Source organism: Podarcis muralis, chromosome 13 (assembly GCF_964188315.1).
Source record: "Podarcis muralis chromosome 13, rPodMur119.hap1.1, whole genome shotgun sequence".
Classification (NCBI taxonomy): Eukaryota; Metazoa; Chordata; class Lepidosauria; order Squamata; family Lacertidae; genus Podarcis; species Podarcis muralis.
The window spans coordinates 10,396,283-10,418,696 of NC_135667.1; the positions used below are offsets into that span (position 1 = coordinate 10,396,283).

Sequence of the window (22,414 nt, forward strand, 5' to 3'; positions counted from 1 at the left end):
GAAGAATGAAGCCATCAAATCTAGCATGCAAGGGGGCCAGTTTAATTAAATCATATAATTTGACATTTGAATAATTGGCATTCATAATTGCATTAATTAGATAAAATTGGTATTGTTATATTGAGGTCGCTATTGGTACAATATTGAGAAATAAACAAAAATATATATTTAAAAATAATAATAGTAATATTTTGGCAGTTCCCCTACTGCTGATGTGCCATAGAATCCAAAAAAACACTGCACAACTGGTTCTCTCCCCTATCATTATGAAAATTACAATAATCAATCCACCTGACTGAACCTCCAGATGTCACAGTGGAAAAAAAGAATCAACAAGCAATCCTGAAATGATTATAAGCTCCTCTGTGCTCCATAGACAACTAGGCTGGGCTCTGTTACTTATCAGTTATCAGTTTCCCTCTTTCATATCAAACCACTGCATCTTATTTGGTATGCAAGGCATTCTGTTGTGACAATGTTCAAGCTAACAATAAGGTGGATACATGTCCTTTAAAGTGCCAGATTGACAGAGTCAGCTGCCATCCAATTTGTCTTGTTCAGATCAGGTGGAGGAGAGGAATAATACTGTAGAGAGAAGCAGGGGAGTCCATGCCCACAAGGGTATTTGCCATCAGGATGTTGCTCCTGCTGCTTCTGCTGCTCCCCAATATAGTGTCCCAAGGACAAAGTGCTAAATGCGCAACAAATCATCCTGTTCATGTTCCACACGAGTGGTATGAGCCAGGTGACCTGGTCATTGGTGCAATAGCATCTCATATTTATTACATAGTCCGCAAGGTTTCCTTCAAGAAACACCCTTCCCAGGACTTCATTGATGCCCCACTGTAAGTAACTGGTAATTAATATTATTTTAATTATTTTAATTTTAATTATTCTTATATGCTAAATCGGACAGAAAATAACTTTGATTTATTTGAAGGGGGGATTGCTTTAGAACTTTATTTTTTAATATGTGGAGAGGTTTTATTAGAATATTGCATATTGCATATTGTCAATGAACAATAAGTTTTTTTGAGTCTAATTGTTTAAAGAGAAACAGAAAAGTGATGGCATAAAAAATAGGAAAGCATATAGCCAAGTAGCATGGTACTTAACTTTTTTGATGATACCCAAATTTTCAAGGTGGCAAAAACAAACACAGGTTGCTGAAGATATGAAGAAATATGCAACAGCTTTGAAAATTACACAGTATTCTTAGATTGCCCAAATAAGTAAATAAACTTTGCTGGCTTCATCCTCTCTTTATAGGGAGGCAGGTGAGTCTCTCCTATCTAGATTCTGTGCACTGTTTAATTTTCCCATCAAACAAAATCTCACTTCATTTGCAGGGTGTTGACAAAGTTCTACCAGCAAATCCTGGCCTTGGTGTTTGCTGTTGATGAGATCAACGAGAATCCCAGGATGTTGCCCAATGTCTCTCTCGGCTTCCACATCTATGATAGCTATTATGATTCAAAGATGACCTACCGAAACACTCTGGACCTGATCTTTAAATCACATCACTTTGTTCCCAACTACAGGTGTGGCATCCAGAAAAATGTCATAGGAGTCATTGGGGGACTCAGCTCTGATACCTCCTGGTGCATGGCAAACGTCTTAGGTCCTTTCAAGATTCCACAGGTAGAATATGGATTTTGAAAAACAGAGATTTCATACTTTACTTGCATTAGGAATCTACTGATTCATAAATATGGAGTGGGGAAATAGACAAAGTAAAAGGGCCATAATATGCATATCCAACAATGTGTGTAAGAAGGGACCGTATCTGTTTAATAGATGTAATAGAAGGTTTCTCTAAAGCTGCCAGGTTTGTAAAGGAGGCACCTAGACTGGTTCATATACATCAATCCTGAACGCACTGCACTAGCTTCCTGTGAGCTACTCAATATATGACATTGGCATTGGATTCATAAGCAAAAATTGCTGAGAATACATTAACTAAAAATGTTCCTCCTCTTAAAAATCAAGACAGTCCTTTCCCAAAGTATGATGTTACTCAACATTGTTCACTTTCAGAGGCTAATTGGAAACACTGTTTTCTTGCTTTATTCTGGCATTTGTCATCTGTCACTTCAGAGCGTTATATAGTGGTGTCAGCATTGTGCTATTCTGCTACATTGTGGTATTTCATTTTAGTTGTTTTAAATAGTGTTGGTACAGTATTTTGTATTTTACTGATTTACTAATTTGGTTTATAGTGCTCGGAGAAGAATAGCATATACAGTGGTACCTCGGGTTACATACGCTTTAGGTTACATATGCTTCAGGTTACAGACTCCACTATCCCAGAAATAGTGCTTCAGGTTAAGAACTTTGCTTCAGGATGAGAACAGAAATCATGCAGAGGCGGCGCAGCAGAAGCAGGAGGCCCCATTAGCTAAAGTGGTACTTCAGGTTAAGAACAGTTTCAGGTTAAGAATGTACCTCCAGAACGAATTAAGTACTTAACCCGAGGTACCACTGTACAATCTAATGGAGCTCTTCAGGATTTCCCAGGAAAACTTCCTGAGAGAGTACTTAGTAGATAGAGAATCAATGGCTTCCTACAAACATTACAAAGGTTACAGAGCAAAAGTACATAATCAACAATTTCTATCACTCCACTTCCACCTTGGAGTTTTGCTTAATCATCCACTTAGTATATAAACATGAGCCATGATAAATGCTCTCCTATTCTTAGTTACAATCAAAGTGTACAAGAATGAAGCTGTGATGATGCCATAATATTAATAATAAATATCAATAGATAGAGAATCAACCACTCCCTACAATCACTATAAAGGTTACAGAGCAAAAGTACATGATCCACCTCCACTTTGGACTTTTGTTGAGTCTTCCATTTAGGATATTAACACGAACGATGATCAATGCTCCTCTCTACTTGGAGACAATCAGTGTGTACAATTATATAGCTGGGATGGTGCCATAATAATAACAATAAATATCTACAGAAACCAAGAGCAAGATTATATCTGTTTTTCTATGTAATTTGGTACATTTGGGATATATATTCAGTGTGTGTGTGTGTGTGTTTATATACAAATATTTTGGGATATCATGATTTCTTTTTTCCACTTGGAAACGTTTGGCTTTTGCTTTTCCAGATTTCATATGGTTCATTTGAACCACCCATAAATTATGGAACCAAGTTCCCTTCCTTTTACTGCATGGTCCCCAATGAAGACCTTCAGTATCAGGGAATTATCCAGTTACTTCTGCATTTCAGATGGAAATGGGTTGGGCTCATCACTCCAGCTAATGAAGCTGGAGAACGTTTCTTACAGACAATTGAGCCAATGCTTTTCAAGAATGGAATCTGTTCGGCATTTACAGAAAGACTTAAATTCAATATGAATTATAACAGCAACAAACTAGAAATGCTGGAGGACTCAAGGATTTTGTTACCAGCTTTCACAACCAGCAGAGCCAATGCAGTTCTGGTATATGGAGAAAGTAGATTTAGTATATGGTTGTCAGCTGCTTTAATCACAATGGAGTTTACTCAGCTACTATTTCCCCAAAAGAAGTCAAGTGAAGGAAAAGTATGGATTACAACTACCCAAATTGATTTCATATTATATAGCCTTCAAAAAAGAATTAATGTTATTATACGAATGTTCCATGGTGCTATCTCCTTTGCAATTCACTCCAAGGAGATTCACAACTTTAAAGACTTTCTTCGGAGTGTATATCCTCATTGGACAGAGACAGATGGTTTTTTCCAAGATTTCTGGGAAGATGCATTCAGTTGTTCACTTTCAAATTCCACTGTCTCACCAACCATGTGTACTGGAGAGGAGATGCTGGAGAGTCTCCCTGCACCATTTTTTGAAATGAGCATGACTGGCCACAGCTACAGTATCTATAATGCTGTCTATGCTTTGGCACATGCCTTAAATAGCATGCACTTGGCTGGAACCATCCGCAACAGAAGAGGTGCTAAGGGAAAACTCTCTCCTCAATATGTAGATCCTTGGCAGGTATTGTTCCCTCTTACAAAGCATTCACTGCATTGTTACATTTTGTGAGTAGGCATTTACTTTTCAGTAAAGAAATAAAAGACTAAAACTTAAGAAATTAAAAAATAAAACTTTAGTAATTTTATCAAAGATGGGAATTAGAATATTTCCTATAATGATACTAAACAGACTTTAGATGACACAGGCTTTCAGAAGCAACAGACTACAAAAAACTACACGTAACTGAAGCTGTGCCAACCACCTTCTCCACACTGCAAAACCCCTCCATTTTCTATCCACATCCCTCCCCAATTCTCTCTGTGTCTCGAGTTACCCAGTGATGTAAGGTTGGGGGCCCCAGGCACTTAATTCTGAGGGAGTACAACCAGGACCCCAATCCCAGGCACTGGCTTTTGCAGGGATCCTCATATGAAAGAGAAAAGAGAAGAGCAGCCCATCAGGGAGCTGCCTCTACCTGGGCACGTCTTGGAAGGCCCCATCACCAACTCCTCATCTTTCCCTCTATGCCCACCGCCAGGGGTTTCTGGGGCCTGAAGCCTCCCTGGTAGGTCCCCAGAAGAGGCTAGCAATTGTGTGATCACTGTCTCTTAGACCCTGCTTTTCTCCCTTCTCCTCTTCTGCCTCTGAGTATGGATTTCAGTCTGCCACTGCCTCTTCCTGTTCCCTTAACCCTGTTGCCTTTTCTGCTTCTGACACCTCTTCCTCCCAGTCTGCTCCCTCTTCTCCCACTGACCACTCCTTGTCATCCCAAAACCAATCCCCTGGCTCTGAGCCTCCTTTCCTTGGGGTGTCCCTTTCAGGTTCCCCAGCTGCAGCTCCCTATCACTCCTGTGCATCCAACATCCAACCGTGCTCAAATCCACTCTATAAACTATGCAAAGGTCCAGTCCGATGTTCTCATGTTGCATTGCTCTCCTTTGAGAACATAAGCTCCCATCTCTTCTCTTACATGACTTCTGAAATTACTTCCCTTTCTTGGATTTTGACAAACGTCTCGAGCAAGCAGGTCTATGGTCTCAGCTCTCCATAATATCTTTATTCAAGTCTGTTGAATGTTGAATTGGCACTGATTCATGATTTCCTAACTCCTCCTGTATGTGCAACTAAAATATGGATGCTCTCCATTGTGAACTGAAGCATTTAACTTTGATGCTCTTTCCACTTAGCTCCACTCATTCCTGCAGAGAATCACATTCAACAACAGTGCTGGGGATGAAATTGCATTAAATGAATATGGAGAGTTAGCAGCTGGCTTTGATATTACCAACTTGGTCACTTTCCCAAATAATTCCTATATCAGGGTCAAAGTGGGAAGTTTGGATCCTCAGGCCCCTCTGGGCAAAGAGCTCACCATTATTGAAGACAGAATCAAATGGCACAGACGCTTCACTAAGGTATGGAAATAATGGCACAGTTCCTGAAAACCCAGAATTTGTGGTTATCCACAAAATGGGGTGTAACAAAAGCACTTCACACATTATTCATTTTGAAATTCACTAGCACTTGAAACCACTTCAGACTAGTGATGAGTTAGAATAGAGGAGTGCTCCCAGACCTCTTGCTTCAAATGGAATGCAACTCCTCCCAGAACAGGTCAGGCTTAGGAACCGAAAGCATTTCTCTCTGAGACAGGAGGTGGCCTAACAGGAAACCACTACCCAAAAGTCATGGAATGATTTCCTATTGCTAGTTTCTTGTACTGACCCTGCAGGTAGGAGCAGAACCACTATAATGGTTTACCTTTAATTCCTTGTGCCACACAAAGGAACACCATGTGGACTCCTTGAAGCAAATGCTGTTAGGTGGTGACTCCATCAAAAGGCCAAGCCAGGGGTGAAATCACACTGAATTCTAACACAGCTGTAAGGCTGGATGGTCCAGGAATCTTCTTAGGTTTGTATGATTCTTAGAACAGCAGCTTTTTACCCCACTGTATGTGCCACTTGTGTACCTACGGATCATGTCACACTATTAGTCCTCCTATTTACTATTAAATCACCTGATATTGGATACTTGATAAATTCCCCAAAACAATATCATAATATTAAACTCTTCCTATCTCTTTGCATAGGTGCCACCGCTTTCTGTATGTAATGCCAACTGCCATCCTGGTTACGGGAAGAAAAAGAAGGAGGGGGAGAAGTTTTGCTGCTATGATTGTGATCCATGTCCAGAAGGAATGATTTCAAATGAGAAAGGTTAGAGATGACATCTTAAGATACTGCAGAAGCTCTGGGCTCCTGGCAATTTTGTTGACATTAAACTGCTGCAGGAGAGAAGGCTTAAATTAACAGATGTGTTCTTCTCATTGTTTAAAATATATTTTAATCTTTTTTTTTTTTAAAAAAAGATATCTATTAAAGTTTTAAACAATAAAACAAACTTCACATTCACAACCAAAAAAAAGGAAAAACACCATCACAATCAACCAAAAAAAAAAACCCCAAAAAAGAAAAAAAGTGCAGTAGAAAACCCTCCATACAAAATAGAAGAAAAAAGACATAAAAAGGACATTTAAAAAAAATCAATTTCTTAAATATTATTTTCATAACCCTCTTTCCAGACTCCCTCACATCTCCCTTTTCTGTGTTCCCTTTTACAAAATCTTATTCAGCAATGCTTCACCTTCTTTCAAATCTTATTTTATGTTATACATTTCAACTATTATGTCTCCAATTTTTCCCTTTGTTATCAGTTATTTGAGTTTGACATAATATTATTCATATAAACCAGTTTTTGCGTACTCCTTTCAGCTATGTCACTAATGCCATATTATCTTTATATCCTGCATCATTCTAACATTAATACAGTTTACAATACTTTTGCAAGTAGTCCTTAAATTTCTTCCAGTCCTCTTCCACTAGCTCTTCTCCCAGGTCTCGGATTCTGCCAGTCATTTCTGCCAATTCCATATAATCTATCAGTTGCATCTGCCATTCTTCCAGAGTAGGCAAATCTTGTGTCTTCCAGTGTTTTGCGATGAGTATTCTTGCTGCTGTTGTTGCATACATAAAGAAAGTTCTGTCCTTCTTTGGCACCATTTGGCCAACAATGCCCAAAAGGAAGGCCTCTGGTTTCTTAGGGAAGGTATATTTAAATACCTTTTTCAATTCATTATATATCATTTCCCAGAAAGCCTTGACCCTTGGGCACGTCCACCAAAGGTGAAAGAATGTTCCCTCAGTTTCTTTACATTTCCAACACTTATTATCCGACAAATGGTATATTTTTGCAAGCTTGACTGGGGTCATGTACCACCTGTATATCATTTTCATAATATTTTCTTTCAGGGCATTACATGCCGTGAATTTCACACCAGTGGTCCATAACCGTTCCCAGTCAGCAAACATAATATTGTAACCAATGTCCTGAGCCCACTTTATCATAGCTGATTTGACCGTTTCATCCTGAGTGTTCCATTTTAACAGCAAGTTATACATTCTTGAAAGTACCTTAATTTTAGGTTCTAACAGTTCTGTTTCTAGTTTCGATTTTTCCACCTGGAAGCCTGTTTTTTTATCCATATTAAATACCTCCCTAATCTGACAATAGTGTAACCAATCTCGCACTTTATCCTTTAATTTCTCAAAACTCTGCAATCTCCATGTGTCTCCATCTTTTTCTAATATCTCCCAATATTTTGGCCAGTTGGCCTCCATGTTGAGTCTTTTCTGAGCCTTAGCTTCCATTGGTGACAACCACCTTGGGGTCTTATTTTAAATCTTTGTATCTTGTCCAGACATTAAACACTGCTTTCCTGACAATATGGTTCTTGAATGCTTTATGAGCTTTAACCTTGTCGTACCACAGATATGCATGCCACCCGAACACATTGTTGAACCCTTCCAAATCCAAAGTATCAGTGTTCTCTAGAAGTAGCCAGTCTTTCAACCAGCAGAAAGCTGCTGATTCATAATACAGTTTCATGTCTGGCAGGCCAAACCCCCCTCTTTCTTTAGCATCAGTTAATATTTTAAATTTTATTCTGGGCTTTTTGCCCTGCCAGACAAACCTAGAGATATCTCTCTGCCACCTTTTGAAACAATCCATCTTGTCCACAATCTGCAAAGTCTGAAACAAAAACAGCATTTTTGGCAATACATTCATCTTTATAGCAGCAATTCGACCCAGCAAGGAAAGCTTCAATTTTGACCAAATTTCTAGATCCTTTTTAATTTCTGACCAACATTTTTCATAGTTATCTTTGAATAAATTCAAGTTTTTAGCAGTCATATTTACCCCTAGATATTTCACCTTTTTAACCACATTTAACTCTGTCTCCTTCTGAAACCTTTCTTTCTCCAAAGTTGTCAAGTTTTTCCCCAAAACCTTAGTTTTCTGCTTGTTCAGTTTAAATCCCGCCACCCAACCAAATTCTTGAATCAGTTCTAAAACCCTTTTCGTACTAGATTCTGGCTCCTGTAATGTCAAAACCAGGTCATCTGCAAAGGCCTTGAGTTTGTATTGTTTAGCTCCGACCTGAATTCCTTCAATCAACCGGTCCCTTCTGATCATGTTCAAGAGCACCTCCAGGACCGAAATAAATAACAATGGAGAGATAGGGCAACCCTGTCGTGTTCCTTTCTCAATTTTAAACTCTTCTGACACCACATTATTAACTATCAATTTTGCCTTTTGTTCTGAGTAAATTGCATCTATGCCATTTTCAAACCCCCGGTCCCACTCCCATCCCTTTAAGATTTTTCTTCATAAAATTCCATGAAATATTGTCAAAGGCCTTCTCCGCATCAATAAAGATCAACACTGCTTTTGTATTAGTGTTCATTTGCAATAATTCCAAAATGTCAATGATGTTCCTTGTATTATCAGACAAATGTCTGCCTGGGAGAAAGCCTGCCTGGTCTTTGTGAATCACTTCATTTAACACTTTTTAAAATCTATTAGCTAGAATATCTGCAAAAATTTTGTAATCCACGTTTAAAAGGGAAATGGGACGGTAGTTCTTAAGTTGCGTCTTTTCAGTTTCAGATTTAGGTATAAGTGTGATGAAAGCTTCTTTCCACGACTCCGGTGCCTTCTTCCCCTCCATAATCTCGTTGCAGACCTCCTTCAGTGGTTGGATCAAATAGTCTTTCAAAGTCTTATAATACTTGGAGGTTAGCCCATCCGGCCCTGGAGATTTGCCCAATTGCATGTTCTGAATGGCACCTTCAATCTCTTGTTCTGTTATTTTATAATTCAATATTGTCTTATTTTCTTGAGATAGTTTTGGTAATCCGTTGTTTCTTAAAAATTGATCTATCTCAGTCTCTTTTTGCGGCCCTTGGGTATAAAGTTGTTTAAAGTATCTCTGGAAGCATTTTCTGATCTCCACAGGGTTCTGAATGTTTCTCCCTTCAATCTCTAAGTTAGTAACCGTGTTCAACTTCTGTCTTTTTTTCAACTGCCATGCTAGCAGTTTTCCGCATTTATTTGCCGATTCAAAAGTCCTTTGTCTCATTTGTTTAATTTTCCATTCAACTTCCTGGTTTATCAATTTTGTATATTGTGCTTGATAGAGTTTAATTTCTCTCAGGATCTCCTGTGACTTTGGTTTCGATCTTAATTTTTTCTCTCCTTCTTTTATTTTCTCCAAGATCTTATCTTTTTTCTCATTCTGAGCTCTTTTTTTTATCGCATTCTGTTGTATCAGAAACCCCCTCATGACCGCTTTACTTGCATCCCAGATTACTCTTTTTTCAACTGTAGTTTTCAAATTTATTTCAAAATAGTCACTCAAATTCTTTTGGGCCTTCTTAACAATCTCCTGATCTCTTAATAAGGTGTCATTCATCTTCCATCTGAAGGAACCAGTTGGAGTTAGTTTCATTTCCATCTTTACTGCATTATGGTCGGAGCAGGTTTTTGGGCAGATTTCCACCTTTCTGGTCTTAGGTGCCAGTCCTCTAGTTATCCATATTTGGTCGATTCTTGTCCATGTCATTTTGGCTTCAGAGAAGAATGTCCCCTCTCTTCCTAAGGGGTTCTTTGTTCTCCAGATATCAATCAAATCCATATTGTCAGTTAATTCAAAAAAGGTCTTTGGTAGTCTGCCCTCTTTTGTCATACTTTGACTTTGCGCTTTGTCCATGTTCGTAGATACCACCCCATTCATATCGCCCATCATAATGACGTTATTATAGTCCATATAGTCCAACATTGTTTCATGCATCTTCTTGTAGAATTCCGATTTCCCCTCATTTGGTGCGTAAATCCCCAAAATCAGGAATTTTTCCCCTTGTATTTGAATTTCAATTGCCAAAATTCTTCCTTGCTCATCTTTAAAAAGAAGTTTTGGTGATAGGCCTTCTTTTGCATAAATCACAACTCCTCTCTTCTTCACTCTGTCGGATGAAATAAATTCTTGGCCTAGTCTCTTGTTAATTAGCACTTTCCTGTGAAGCCTAATCACATGCGTTTCCTGTAAGCAGATAATGTCCAATTGTTCCTTTTTTAATAAATGAAAAATCTTCCTTCTTTTCTCTGGGGAGTTAAAACCATGAATATTCCAACTTAGAAGTTGCAGAGACATGTTGAGCAGTTCTATACCTTCGGTGGTGGTGGTATCACTTCCAGCTCATCAGTACCCAAAGGTGTAGGTATCAAACTTAACGGTCCAGATCCTGAGGCTCCTGGTTCCCCTTCAATCCCTTTCTGAAGGTCTTCTCCGTAGTCACTCAAAAATTTTTTCTTGTCTTCAACTGTCTTGATTTTAACTTTCTTCCCCCTAAAGGTAAAGGATAGTCCCTGGGGGAACTCCCACCTGAAAACAATTCTGTTACTTCTCAATAGTTTCACCAAGTCTCCGTAGCTAGATCTAAGATCCAGTAAGTGTTTCGGGATGTCCTTGTAGATTTCCACTCTCAAATCCTGAATTACAAGGGTCTTTTGAAAGTGTGCACTCAGTATCTTGTCTCTTTCTGTCTTCGTTCTAAGAGAGATCAGTCCCTAAATTTAACCTTCTTCCCTCCTTTCCCAAGTCTGAATGCACTTACAATTTTAAAGTCTTTGTCTTCTTCCAAAGACCAAAATTCTGTAAATTCTTTTGTCAAATATTCAATTAAATCTCCTTTTTCAAGTTCTGGAACTGATCTCAATCTCAAGTTATTTTCCTTACTTTTTAATTCTATCATAGACAGGTATGCCTGGTGTTCGCCAATCTGCTTGCGCATAGGTTTTATTTCCTCCTGTACAGCCTCAGCTTTCTGTTTGGCCTCTTCCGCTACTTTACGGTTTTCTGTAGTGGCTTCCAATAGTTTCCCAATTGATCGTGCATTTAAACTAACTTGTTGAGTCAGATTGTTAACACTGACTGTGTTTTGGTCAATTTTAGATGATTGTTCAGCCACTTGCTTACTCAGGCCTTCCAGCTTTTCAAAAATTTTATCTAGTATCGAAGCTGAGTCCCCACCTGTGGCCATTCCTTCCAGCCTAGCTTGCTCTGCTTCTTCCTCTTGTGCCACAGAAACAATGGGAACAGAAGATCTGCGCAGCTGTGAGATTATAGTAGGTTGTTGTGCTTTGGCTTTAGCTGATCTTGTTCTCCCAGTCCCACTCATCCCACTTCTGTCTATGCGTCAAGGTCAGTCTCCCTGTTAGCAATTCCCATGGGAATCCACAAGTCCACAGATAAGAAGAAAAAAAACCCAGTAGTTGTAAGTTTCCAAAGTTCCTCTAGAGGGAGTTTAAATGTATCTTAAGGGGAGGAAAAAAAAGTTGTTGTTCATGCAGAATTTTTTCAAGTTACTCCAAGTCCCTTAAAAAGTTGATAACAGTATCAAACAGCCTCAAAGTCCCAAAAGTCCTCCAAATCCTTTAACCTTTGCAGAGTTAATCTTTAAGGTACTTACAATGTCTCTAAAGAGTGCCAGATTCAATGTAGCAGTTCAATAGCAATCCAATGTAGCAGTCCAATGTAACAAAGTCCAACAGTCTGACAGTTCTAGTAGTCTGGCAGCCCGACTGCCAGGGTTTCTTGGTCAATTTTGTAAATCCACAGAGGAAGAGGTAAAAAAACATCCACAAATAAGAAAATAAAATCCACAGATATCAAAGCAAAATCAGTTCAATTGATGCACGGGTTAGTTCCTTTTAAAATCACAGCTTCAAAAGCATTAGAGAGTTTGCTTTGAATCTTTAAACAGTACCGGGAGACGGACTTCCTGGTTGCGTCTCCCGCTTCAGCCAAATCTTAAGTAAATTTAGTCCCAAATTCAGTAAGTTTCACCTACTCACGGGGTGTTGTTTTATAGCCGAATGTTCCCAGGAAAAGGGTCAGCACTCACCGACAGCAGCTTTGCAGCTTCACTCCACAGAAAGAGTGGTCGACTCACAGCACCGCGCCAGCCCTTTCACGCTCCGGAGCCCCTTATGGGGTTCCTTCGGCGTTTCAGGGGGCGCAGATGGTGCCCGCCGAGTCCCACGGCCACAGGCTATCGCTGCCTGTGGTTTTTCAGCAAGGGTCTCCGCTTCGCCGTAGCGGACGACCCGTTTCTTCGGAGCTTCCCCTTTACAAGGCAAAGAGGACCGCCATTGCCGTTCGCGCCGCCACCGGAAGTCAATATATTTTAATCTTTAAAGCATCTTGAAGATTTCTTTTTTTAGTGGAAGCTAATATATTTTACTTCCAACTTCGACAAAATTAAGGTGGAATAAAAGTGGTGTTTTCTCCTCTAAGAATTAGGTTGTTTGACAATGGGGTGAAAGTATTATCAAATTCACTTTTCTGAGATCCAAAAATTTCAGCTGAAATGTATTTCTCATTTTGTTGTACTGTTTATGTGGCTCTAAGAAAAAGCAGGGGGACAATAAAGGAAAAAAAGATGTCACCCATGTAGAAATTTCCAGAATAGATACACGTTTTATTTTTGATACACCTAGTACAAAAGCATTTAGGCTTGAAACTCGTATACATTCTGACGTAGAAAACACTATGCTAAATGGACTAGTGATGTGAACTTCTTAAGAATACTTTTGGTTACTTCAAATTGTCACACATTGTTTGTGTATTTTCAGACATGGAAACATGTGTCAGTTGCCCAGCAGATCAGTATCCAAACAACGGCCAGGATCTTTGCATTCCTAAGATTCCAAACTTCCTAGCCTTTGATGAAACCTTGGCCATTGTTTCAACTTCCTCTGTGCTTCTATTCTCTCTGATCACAATTCTGGTGCTCAGCATCTTCATTAAGCATCACGATACAGCCATAGTCAAAGCCAACAACCGAAGCCTCACCTATGGTCTCCTTATCTCCCTCCTCTTGTGTTTCCTCTCTTCTTTGTTGTTTATCGGAAAACCTAATATGGTGACTTGCCTTCTACGACAAACTGCTTTTGGCATTGTCTTCTCTGTGGCCCTCTCCAGCATCTTAGCCAAAACCATATTGGTGGTTTTGGCATTCATGGCTACCAAACCAGGATCCAATATGAGGAAATGGGTAGGCAAAGAACTGGCTTATTCCATTGTCTTTTCCTGCTCCATTGTTCAAGTAGGAATCTGTGTCCTCTGGCTGGCAACCTCTCCCCCATTCCCAGATGTGGACATGGACTCAATGCCTGAAGAAATCATATTTCTTTGTAATGAAGGGTCAGTCCTCATGTTCTATTGTGTTTTGGGCTACATGGGATTCCTGGCTACTATCAGCTTCACGGTGGCCTTCTTAGCCAGGAAGTTGCCTGACACTTTCAACGAAGCCAAGTTCATCACCTTCAGCATGCTGGTCTTCTGCAGCGTTTGGCTCTCCTTCATTCCAACCTACCAGAGCACCAGAGGAAAATACATGGTGGCTGTGGAGATCTTCTCCATCTTTGCTTCTGGTGCTGGGTTACTGGCCTGCATTTTTTGCCCTAAATGCTACATTATTGTGGTGAGGCCTGACCTGAACAATAGAGAGCAGCTAACACAAAGAAAGGTATAAATGACAGTGGAATTTGTGGTTCTGTTGGGTCTTAGAATACATGGACTTGCTGGCTGGTATCCCTGCTCTGGATATGTGTAGAGTTTGCTCCTTAACTGTTTTGTCTGCCAAAGATGTCCCAAAGGCAATGGGTAAAGATTTTTCCTCAGGTTCTAGTCCCAAAGCCATTTTCCCAAATGAGTAATGCTGTAAAGCAATGGAGGTTTAGGTTCAAAATTTCCTTCTCCTAGGTGGGCTCCCTTCCTAGGTTTACGAGACCATCTACCCCTCATTTCTCTCTACAGCACCTTCAGTAGCCACCTTTTTGAGCACTGGGCCCACTTTTGCTCTCATCTGCTATATCCTGTCTTTGCATGCAGAGAAATTCCCTAACTCACTGAGGATTTGAGGCACATTGCCTGCCCTCACCTGATTTAGGTACTTCATGGAAGCTGCAAATTCATCTTGGGTGATGAACAAAAAACATTGTGAAATAGTTAAGGGCTCTACATTCTTTATATCTCACCCACAAGGCAGCTGAGGAATAGAAGAAGGAGAAGTTTAAAACACCCATTTCCCTTGTTTTTTAAATAGTTTTAAGAAAGAAAAGTATCAGAGATATGCAACAATATGTGGAGGAAAACACACTGGATATTACTAACACTAATAGGACAAACATCTTAAAAGCATCTTAAAAAGTAGAGACATCACCTTGCCAACAATGGTCCCTATAGTAAAAGCTATGGTTTTCCCAGTAGTGATGTATGGAAGTGAGAGCTGGACCATAAAGAAGGCTGATCGACGAAGAATTGATGCTTTTGAATTATGCTGCTGGAGGAGAGAGAGTCCCATGAACTGCAAGAAGATCAAACCTACCCATTCTTAAGGACATCAGCCCTGAGTGCTCACTGGAAGGACAGATCGTGAAGCTGAGGCTCCAAGACTTTGGCCACCTCATGAGAAGAGAAGACTCCCTAGAAAAGACCCTAATTTTTGGAAAGATGGAGGGCACAAGGAGAAGGGGACAACAGAGGATGAGATGGTTGGACAGTGTTCTCGAAGCTACCAGCATGAGTTTGACCAAACTGCGGGAGGCAGTATAAGACAGGAGTGCCTGGAACAGGTGCTTTGGTCCATGGGGTCACGAAGTGTCGGACACGACTAAACGACTAAACAACAACAATAGGACAAACCTTTTTTTTCTGAATTATAGTTCTAACCAGTTTTAAAGAGTGGTGGCAGAGAATATCTCAAGTAAGCCCATCTTTAAGAATACAGATGTGTTGTTTCTAAAGATGATTCTAAAGTCTATTTAGTCTATTTCTGTTATAATAATTTTTATTTATTTTCAATTACCATCCAATAATAGCGTCATTAAAACAATACCAAATTGTAAGACTAATACTAATCAGTCAAATACCGAATCATATAATTTAAGTGCCCCCGCACATGCTAGATGATTTCCTTTATTTCTACATTCCAAAATCTTATTAATTTCTATTATATTTCGGTCAAAATAATAATCCTTTATGCAACAACTGCAATATTAATAACTTCTATTTGTGTTGACACATGAAATGATTCATAGAACTACAAATGAGGCACTCAAACTATATCCTTGTTCTTCCTGTGTGTGGCAATTATTCTGTCCGTGGTGTCTCTTCCAATCCTTGTAAAATGTTGTGTCTATTGTGACGGAAAAGTTGGTTCCACAAGTATTTCTTTTTACTTTTTTTCTCCTGCCAGCAAATGGTTAAAGAGCGGCAGCCTCTGATTGGCTGTGGTTCCAGGAGGGAGAGTTTAAAAGGAGCGGATTTTGAGGGAGATGGAGTTAGAGTGTGGTTAAGAGGGGAGCTGAGTTGAGGTGGTTGAGGAGGGAGGCTGGAGAGGTTAGGAATTAGGGAGATAGGAGGGTGGAGGAGGGAGAGTTGGTTCTGGAATAAAACATCCACTCTGAGTGTACAGTGAAGGACTGAGTGTATTGTCGTGCAGGAGTAATAGGACCAAATCTTGCTGGGAGACTGAGGGTGATACAAGAGAAGGAGGGGTTGAAAGAGATGAGTCTACTTAGGTCTCAAACCAATCTGGAGGGGAGAGACTCTTCTGAGGAAAGGAGACTTCCAAAACCCAGTGAAGGAAGGGGGTGTGTGGTGAGCCCTTAAGACTATTACTGAAAGTACATTAGGAGTTGGATTTGTGAAAGGGGTGGGTAACTGAATGAAAGTACCGCCTTAGAAAAGAACTGAACTATAAAGCCGAAACCTCTGAAAGTGAATTAATGTGAACTAGCGTATTATTATTAAAGAAGTAACCTAAGCATAGCTGTCAACTTACAGATTTGAAAATAAGGGACCAGCAGCCTTGAAAATAACGGACCAGCAGCCAAAATAAGGGACCTGCAGCCTCACCTCTTCCAGGCACTCCAGTCTTCCTATCCTCCTGCAGTCTGGTCAAACTCATGCTGGTAGCTTCGAGAACACTGTCCAACCAACTTTGTTACCAGAGGTTCAACTGAATAGAATCTGAATCACATGCACCACAAGGCCTATGCAGCATTAACTTAAGATGGCTCCCTGGCCTGGCTTTGCACTGCATAGTTCGCAGCAGCACGTGCAACAAAATGGCGTCCAGCATTCAAAAAACCCCTCAGCTTGCATTAACTAGCCACACACACACAGCCTCCCCCCCCCACAGGAGATCTCCTTTCCTTTTCCCCCACCATGTGCCCCCACTCCAGACAGACCTTTTCGCCGGCAAGGGTGAGTGGGCCGTCGATTACATATCCATCCAATTCCAATCCGAGCACTCAGCACAGGTATGATCAACTTCTGAGCCCCTCTGAACCAAAGGCAGAAAGCCCAGCCAGCAGCCAAACGAAGCCTCAAGGAAAACCACCGTCACCTCTCCGCTGCGAAGCGCTGAGCAAAGGCGAGTCCCCAGGGAATGCAGCCGATTTGATCAGCACAAGGCATGCAAGCTGCACCCCCCAGTCGTTCTTAGACTCCTTATTGGGTGAGCAATGCAGCCAAGCAACACAGTTGGAGCCTTTCTCCTCCCTGGCCGGCAGGGAGGGAGGGAAAAGAGCTGCTTCCTTTAAATTTTAAGGGACATCATTTAAGGGACATTTAAGGGAGATCCATCATTTAAGGGACATGGGTGTGCGGGTGGTGCTGTGGGTAAAAGCCTCAGCGCCTAGGGCTTGCCGATCGAAAGGTCGGCGGTTCGAATCCCCGCGGTGGGGTGTGCTCCCGTTGCTCGGTCCCAGCGCCTGCCAACCTAGCAGTTCGAAAGCAACCCCAGGTGCAAGTAGATAAATAGGGACCGCTTACTGGCGGGAAGGTAAACGGCGTTTCCGTGTGCTGTGCTGGCTCGCCAGATGCAGCTTTGTCATGCTGGCCACGTGACCCGGAAGTGTCTCCGGACAGTGCTGGCCCCCGGCCTCTTGAGTGAGATGGGCGCACAACCCCAGAGTCTGTCAAGACTGGCCCGTACGGGCAGGGGTACCTTTACCTTTTTAAGGGACATCCATCAATAAGGGACAGCAGCAGGACATGGCGCTGGAATAAGGGACTGTCCCTTCAAATAAGGGACACTTGACAGATATGCCTGAGTTTCTCCACTTGTATTATACTACCTTTTTTTAAAAAATGAGTCTTCATTGTTTATTTCAAGAACACCTGCTAGATACTCTAACTTACTGGTTATCCCCCTCACAAAGATCCCCCACAGGATATTTGAGGATATTTGAGGATAGTTGGGTTTTGTTTTTAAGCCTTCGGGTAAAAGGTTGTATGGTGAAGTGGCGGAAATATATTTAAGTGAGAGTGGGCACATGGGGCGTGAGCGGTAACTGAGGTGCCGAGCTTGTCGCACCTATCTTTTCCAAGTTGTTGCTGTTCTCCATCATGCCTTTTGTGAATCTGATATCCCATTGGTCTATTGATATTATAATCCAGTGCCCCCACTTTTTGATAAGGCAAGGATGGTATCCAAAATTGCTGCCACCATTCAGTTAATGTGAAGGCAAACCATGTCTGATCAAAACAAAAAAAAATCCTTCCAGTAGCACCTTAAAGACCAACTAAGTTAGTTCTTGGTATGAGCTTTTGTGTGCATGCACACTTCTTCAGATACACTGAAACAGAAGTTGCCAGATCCTTCTATATAGTGAGAAGGTAGCCCACCACCCTTCTGAGTAATACCCCTCCCCACCTTCTCACTATATAGAAGGATCTGGCAACTTCTGTTTCAGTGTATCTGAAGAAGTGTGCATGCACACGAAAGCTCATACCAAGAACTAACTTAGTTGGTCTTTAAGGTGCTACTGGAAGGAATTTTTTTTGTTTTGACTATGGCAGACCAACACGGCTACCTATCTGTAACATGTCTGATCAGTGTTACATAGGTGGGAGAGTGAAGGATATCCCAGTACTAACAAATTTGGAAGTAGGGAAAGGATGGGGCCATCTCAACTCAATCCTGCTGACTTTGTAGGTTCATTCCTTGCCTATGATTTTGTGATGTTACAAATATAATTACATTGGCAGATCCAGCTTCCTGTCTGCCAGCTGCAGCAATAGATTCTTTAGGATAAGCTAGTGGGAGTCTGGATTCAGAGCGTTCCTCCTAGGCTGGAAAAAAACGGTGAACACTGCTTTTTTTACTGGAAGCCAAATCACAGGACAAAGCGATGCAGTGACTTTTGGAAACTGTGGGATAACCGCTTTTCCCAGGGCATGATGGGAACCATCAACAGTTGCAGGAATGAAGGATACAGCACCATATATGGGCGGGAAAACATCATGAGGGGAAATTGTCACACGGAGGAAAGAAAAAGGATTACACTTCCTCACTTCAAACTTTATAAATTACCTAATATACCAACACAAATAGAAATCACAAGACTGTAGCTATTATCTAAGAGATTATTATATGTGCAATGGAAATTAGTAACATAGTGGACCACAGAATTAATGAAGAAAAATGAAGCCATCAAATCTAGCACCAAGGGGGAAAGTTTAATTAAATCATATAATTTGACAATTGAATAATTGGCATTCATAATTGCATTAATTAGATAAAATTGGTATTGTTATATTGAGGTCACTATTGGAACAATATTGGTAAATCAATAAAAATATATATTTAAAAAATAATAATAGTAATATCTTGGCAGTTCCCCTACTGCTGATGGGGCATAGAATCCAAAAACACATTGCAAGTGATTCTTTCCCCTATCATTACTAAAATTACAATAATCAATCTACCTGACTGAACCGCCAAATGCCACAGTGGGGGAAAAAATCAACAGTCAAGCCTGAAATGATTATAAGCTCCTCTGTGCTCCATAGACGACTAGGCTGGGCTCTGTTACTTATCAGTTATCAGTTTCCCTTTTTCATATCAAATCACTTCATCTTATTTGGCAACCAAGGCATTCTGTTGTGACAGTGTTCAACTTAACAAGAAGGTGGATACATGTCCATTAAAGTACCAACTTGACTGAGTCGGCTGCCACCCAATTTGTCTTGTTCAGATCAGGTGGAGGAGAGGAATAATACTGTTGAGAGAAGCAGGGGAGTCCATGCACACAAGTGTATTTGCCATCAGGATGTTGCTCCTGCTGCTTCTGCTGCTCCCCAATATAGTGTCCCAAGTACAAAGTGCTAAATGCGCAACAAATAATCCTGTTCATGTTCCACACGAGTGGTATGAGCCAGGTGACCTGGTCATTGGTGCAATGGCATCTCATATTTATTACATAGTCCGCAAGGTTTCCTTCAAGAATCACCCTTCCCAGGACTTCATTGATGCCCCACTGTAAGTAACCGTTAATAAATATTATTTTAATTATTCCATATATGCTATAACTGACTGAAAATAACTTTGATTGATATGAAGGGCAGATTGCTTTAGAACTTTATTTTTTAAATGCGTGGAGAGGTTTTATTATAAATCTCTGTGCATATAGGCTATCTGCATATTGTCAATGAGCAATAAGCTTTTTTGAGTCTAATTGTTTAAAGAGAAAGAGAAAAGAGAGTAGGAGAAAGAGAAAAGTGATGGCATAAAAAATAGGAAAGCATATAGCCAAGTAATATGGTACTGAACTTTTTTGATGATACCCAAATTTTCAAGGTGGCAAAAACAAACACAGGTTGCTGAAGATATGAAGAAATATGCAACAGCTTTTTTAATTACACAGTATTCTTAGATTGCCCAAATAAGTAAATAAACTTTGCTGGCTTCATCCTCTCTTTATAGGGAGGAAGGTGAGTCTCTCCTATCTAGATTCTGTGCACTGTTAAATTTTCCCATCAAACAAAACCTCACTTCATTTGCAGGGTGCTGACAAAGTTTTACCAGCAAATCCTGGCCTTGGTGTTTGCTGTTGATGAGATCAACGAGAATCCCAGGATGTTGCCCAATGTCTCTCTCGGCTTCCACATCTATGATAGCTATTATGATTCAAAGATGACCTACAGAAACACTCTGGACCTGCTCTTTAAATCACATCACTTTGTTCCCAACTACAGGTGTGGCATCCAGAAAAATGTCATAGGAGTCATTGGGGGACGCAGCTCTGATACCTCCTGGTGCATGGCAAACGTCTTAGGTCTTTTCAAGATTCCACAGGTAGAATATGGATTTTGAAAAACAGAGATGTCACGCTTTCCTTGCATTAGGAATCTACTGATTCATAAATATGGAGTGGGGAAATGGACAAAGTAAAAGGGCCATAATATGCATATCCAACAATGTGTGTAAGAAGGGACCGTATCTGTTTAATAGATGTAATAGAAGGTTTCTCTAAAGCTGCCAGGTTTGTAAAGGAGGCACCTAGACTGGTTTATATACATCAATCCTGAATGAACTGCACTAGCTTCCTGTGAGCTACTGAATATATGACATGTGCACTGGATTCATAAGCAAAAATTGCTGAAAACACATTAACAAAAAATGTTCCTCCCCTTAAAAATTAAGATAGTCCTTTCCCAAAGTATGATGTTACTCAACATTGTTCACTTTCAGAGGCTAATTGAAAACACTCTTTTCTTGCTATTGTTCTGGCATTTGTCACTTCAGAGTGTTATATAGTGGTGTCAGCATTGTGCTATTCTGCTACATTGTAGTATTTCATTTTAGTTGTTTTAAATAGTGCTGGTACAGTATTTTATATTTTACTGATATTTTATATGATTTGGTTTACAGTGCTCAGAGAAGAATAGAATATACAATCTAATGGAGATCTTCAGGATTTCCCAGGAAATCTTCCTTAGAGAGCACTTAGTAGATAGAGAATCAACCGCTCCCTACAGTCATTACAAAACTTACAGATCAAAAGTACATGGTCAACAATTTCTATCACTCCACTTCCATCTTGGAATTTTGCTTAATCATCCACTTAGTATATTAACATGAGCCATTATAAATGCTCCCCTATTCTTCTTTGTTTTAAAAATAATATTTATTAAATTTTCCACTTTAACAATCCAATCAAATCATATTAAATATTCCAAATTATACATATTATTCAACCATCAAACAGTCCAAACATTATGCCAAATTATAAAAAAATATTGTAGGCATCTTTCATGTTATCAGGCCGGGGGGCAGGTTGTACTGATCATCTCATACTTCTGCTGTTTTCATAATTTTCACGATAGTTCCCATAAATCATTCCGATGTTAATCCTCATTACTTTTCACAGCCTCTGAGATTATCAAACAAGCGAGATAAAACAAAACAATATATTCTGTCTGGAATTTACGTTCCCTCTGTATGTTCACGATGTCTCTTCACAAAATGATGTTTCCGCCAAGCCAGTCCAAAAATCTTCTCACCTCGGGCAGCAGCCAAGTCAGTCCAGATAAAATCAAAGCAAGGCATCTGCCCAATGCTTTAAGACCAGCTGTCCTTCAAATGGTTAACCTGTCCAGGGAAGGTTTTGCCATATAAAACTGGGAATGCAAATATTAAGTAAGATATTAAAAGGCACCTATCCCCCTAAGGCACCGCATTTAATTTGACAAGCTGATCTACTTTCGGTCTTGGCCGCTCATTTAATTGGAGCTGCGTTATTCCGATTCTAATTCTAGGCAAACTTCCTAAGTGTTTTTGGCGTCTCTCTAGTCATTCTCCAAATCAAACTCTTTATCCTCTTCCAAATATATCTGCAGCCAAATACTTTGAACTTGGTTTTCCACTTTTGAATAATTGTTATTTCCACACAGTTAATGACTATTAGAATCATATTATATCACCAAATACACCACCTCTCCAGTCTCACTTGCTATAAATAATCAGGCAGCTGGTTCTTTCAGAAGAGGATTTTGCCATATAGCATAGCAAAAATAAAGATAATAAATATAATAAAAAAGGAGGCTGAACTTTCAGTTCCAAGTACTAAGTCTTTCAGTTCCAAGTACTAAGTCTACATAGATGTTAATACTTCTTCCATTCAAATATTTTTTAGCACCTCAGTGGCTGAATTAATTAGCAGAGTAGTTTCTTCCC

General features: G+C 40.1%; 1 protein-coding gene across 1 annotated transcript; it reads left to right on the plus strand.

The window, feature by feature from the left end:
* Positions 1-609: 609 nt before the first annotated feature.
* Positions 610-20,551, plus strand: LOC114583461 (vomeronasal type-2 receptor 26-like). The gene is made up of 8 exons (XM_077918008.1): positions 610-845; positions 1,350-1,641; positions 3,126-4,001; positions 5,168-5,395; positions 6,073-6,199; positions 13,017-13,912; positions 20,162-20,169; positions 20,242-20,551. The coding sequence occupies exons 1-8, from the start codon at positions 610-612 to the stop codon at positions 20,549-20,551; spliced, it is 2,973 nt and encodes a 990-aa protein (XP_077774134.1).
* The last annotated feature ends 1,863 nt before the right edge of the window (positions 20,552-22,414 follow it).

Bases quoted from the DNA above. Each gene is read 5' to 3' on its own strand.
- LOC114583461 (XM_077918008.1), top strand. From the start codon at position 610: ATGCCCACAAGGGTATTTGCCATCAGGATGTTGCTCCTGCTGCTTCTG. The intron at 1,642-3,125 runs GTAGAATATGGA...TTGCTTTTCCAG, and splicing joins GTCCTTTCAAGATTCCACAG to ATTTCATATGGTTCATTTGA. The intron at 4,002-5,167 runs GTATTGTTCCCT...CTTTCCACTTAG, and splicing joins AATATGTAGATCCTTGGCAG to CTCCACTCATTCCTGCAGAG.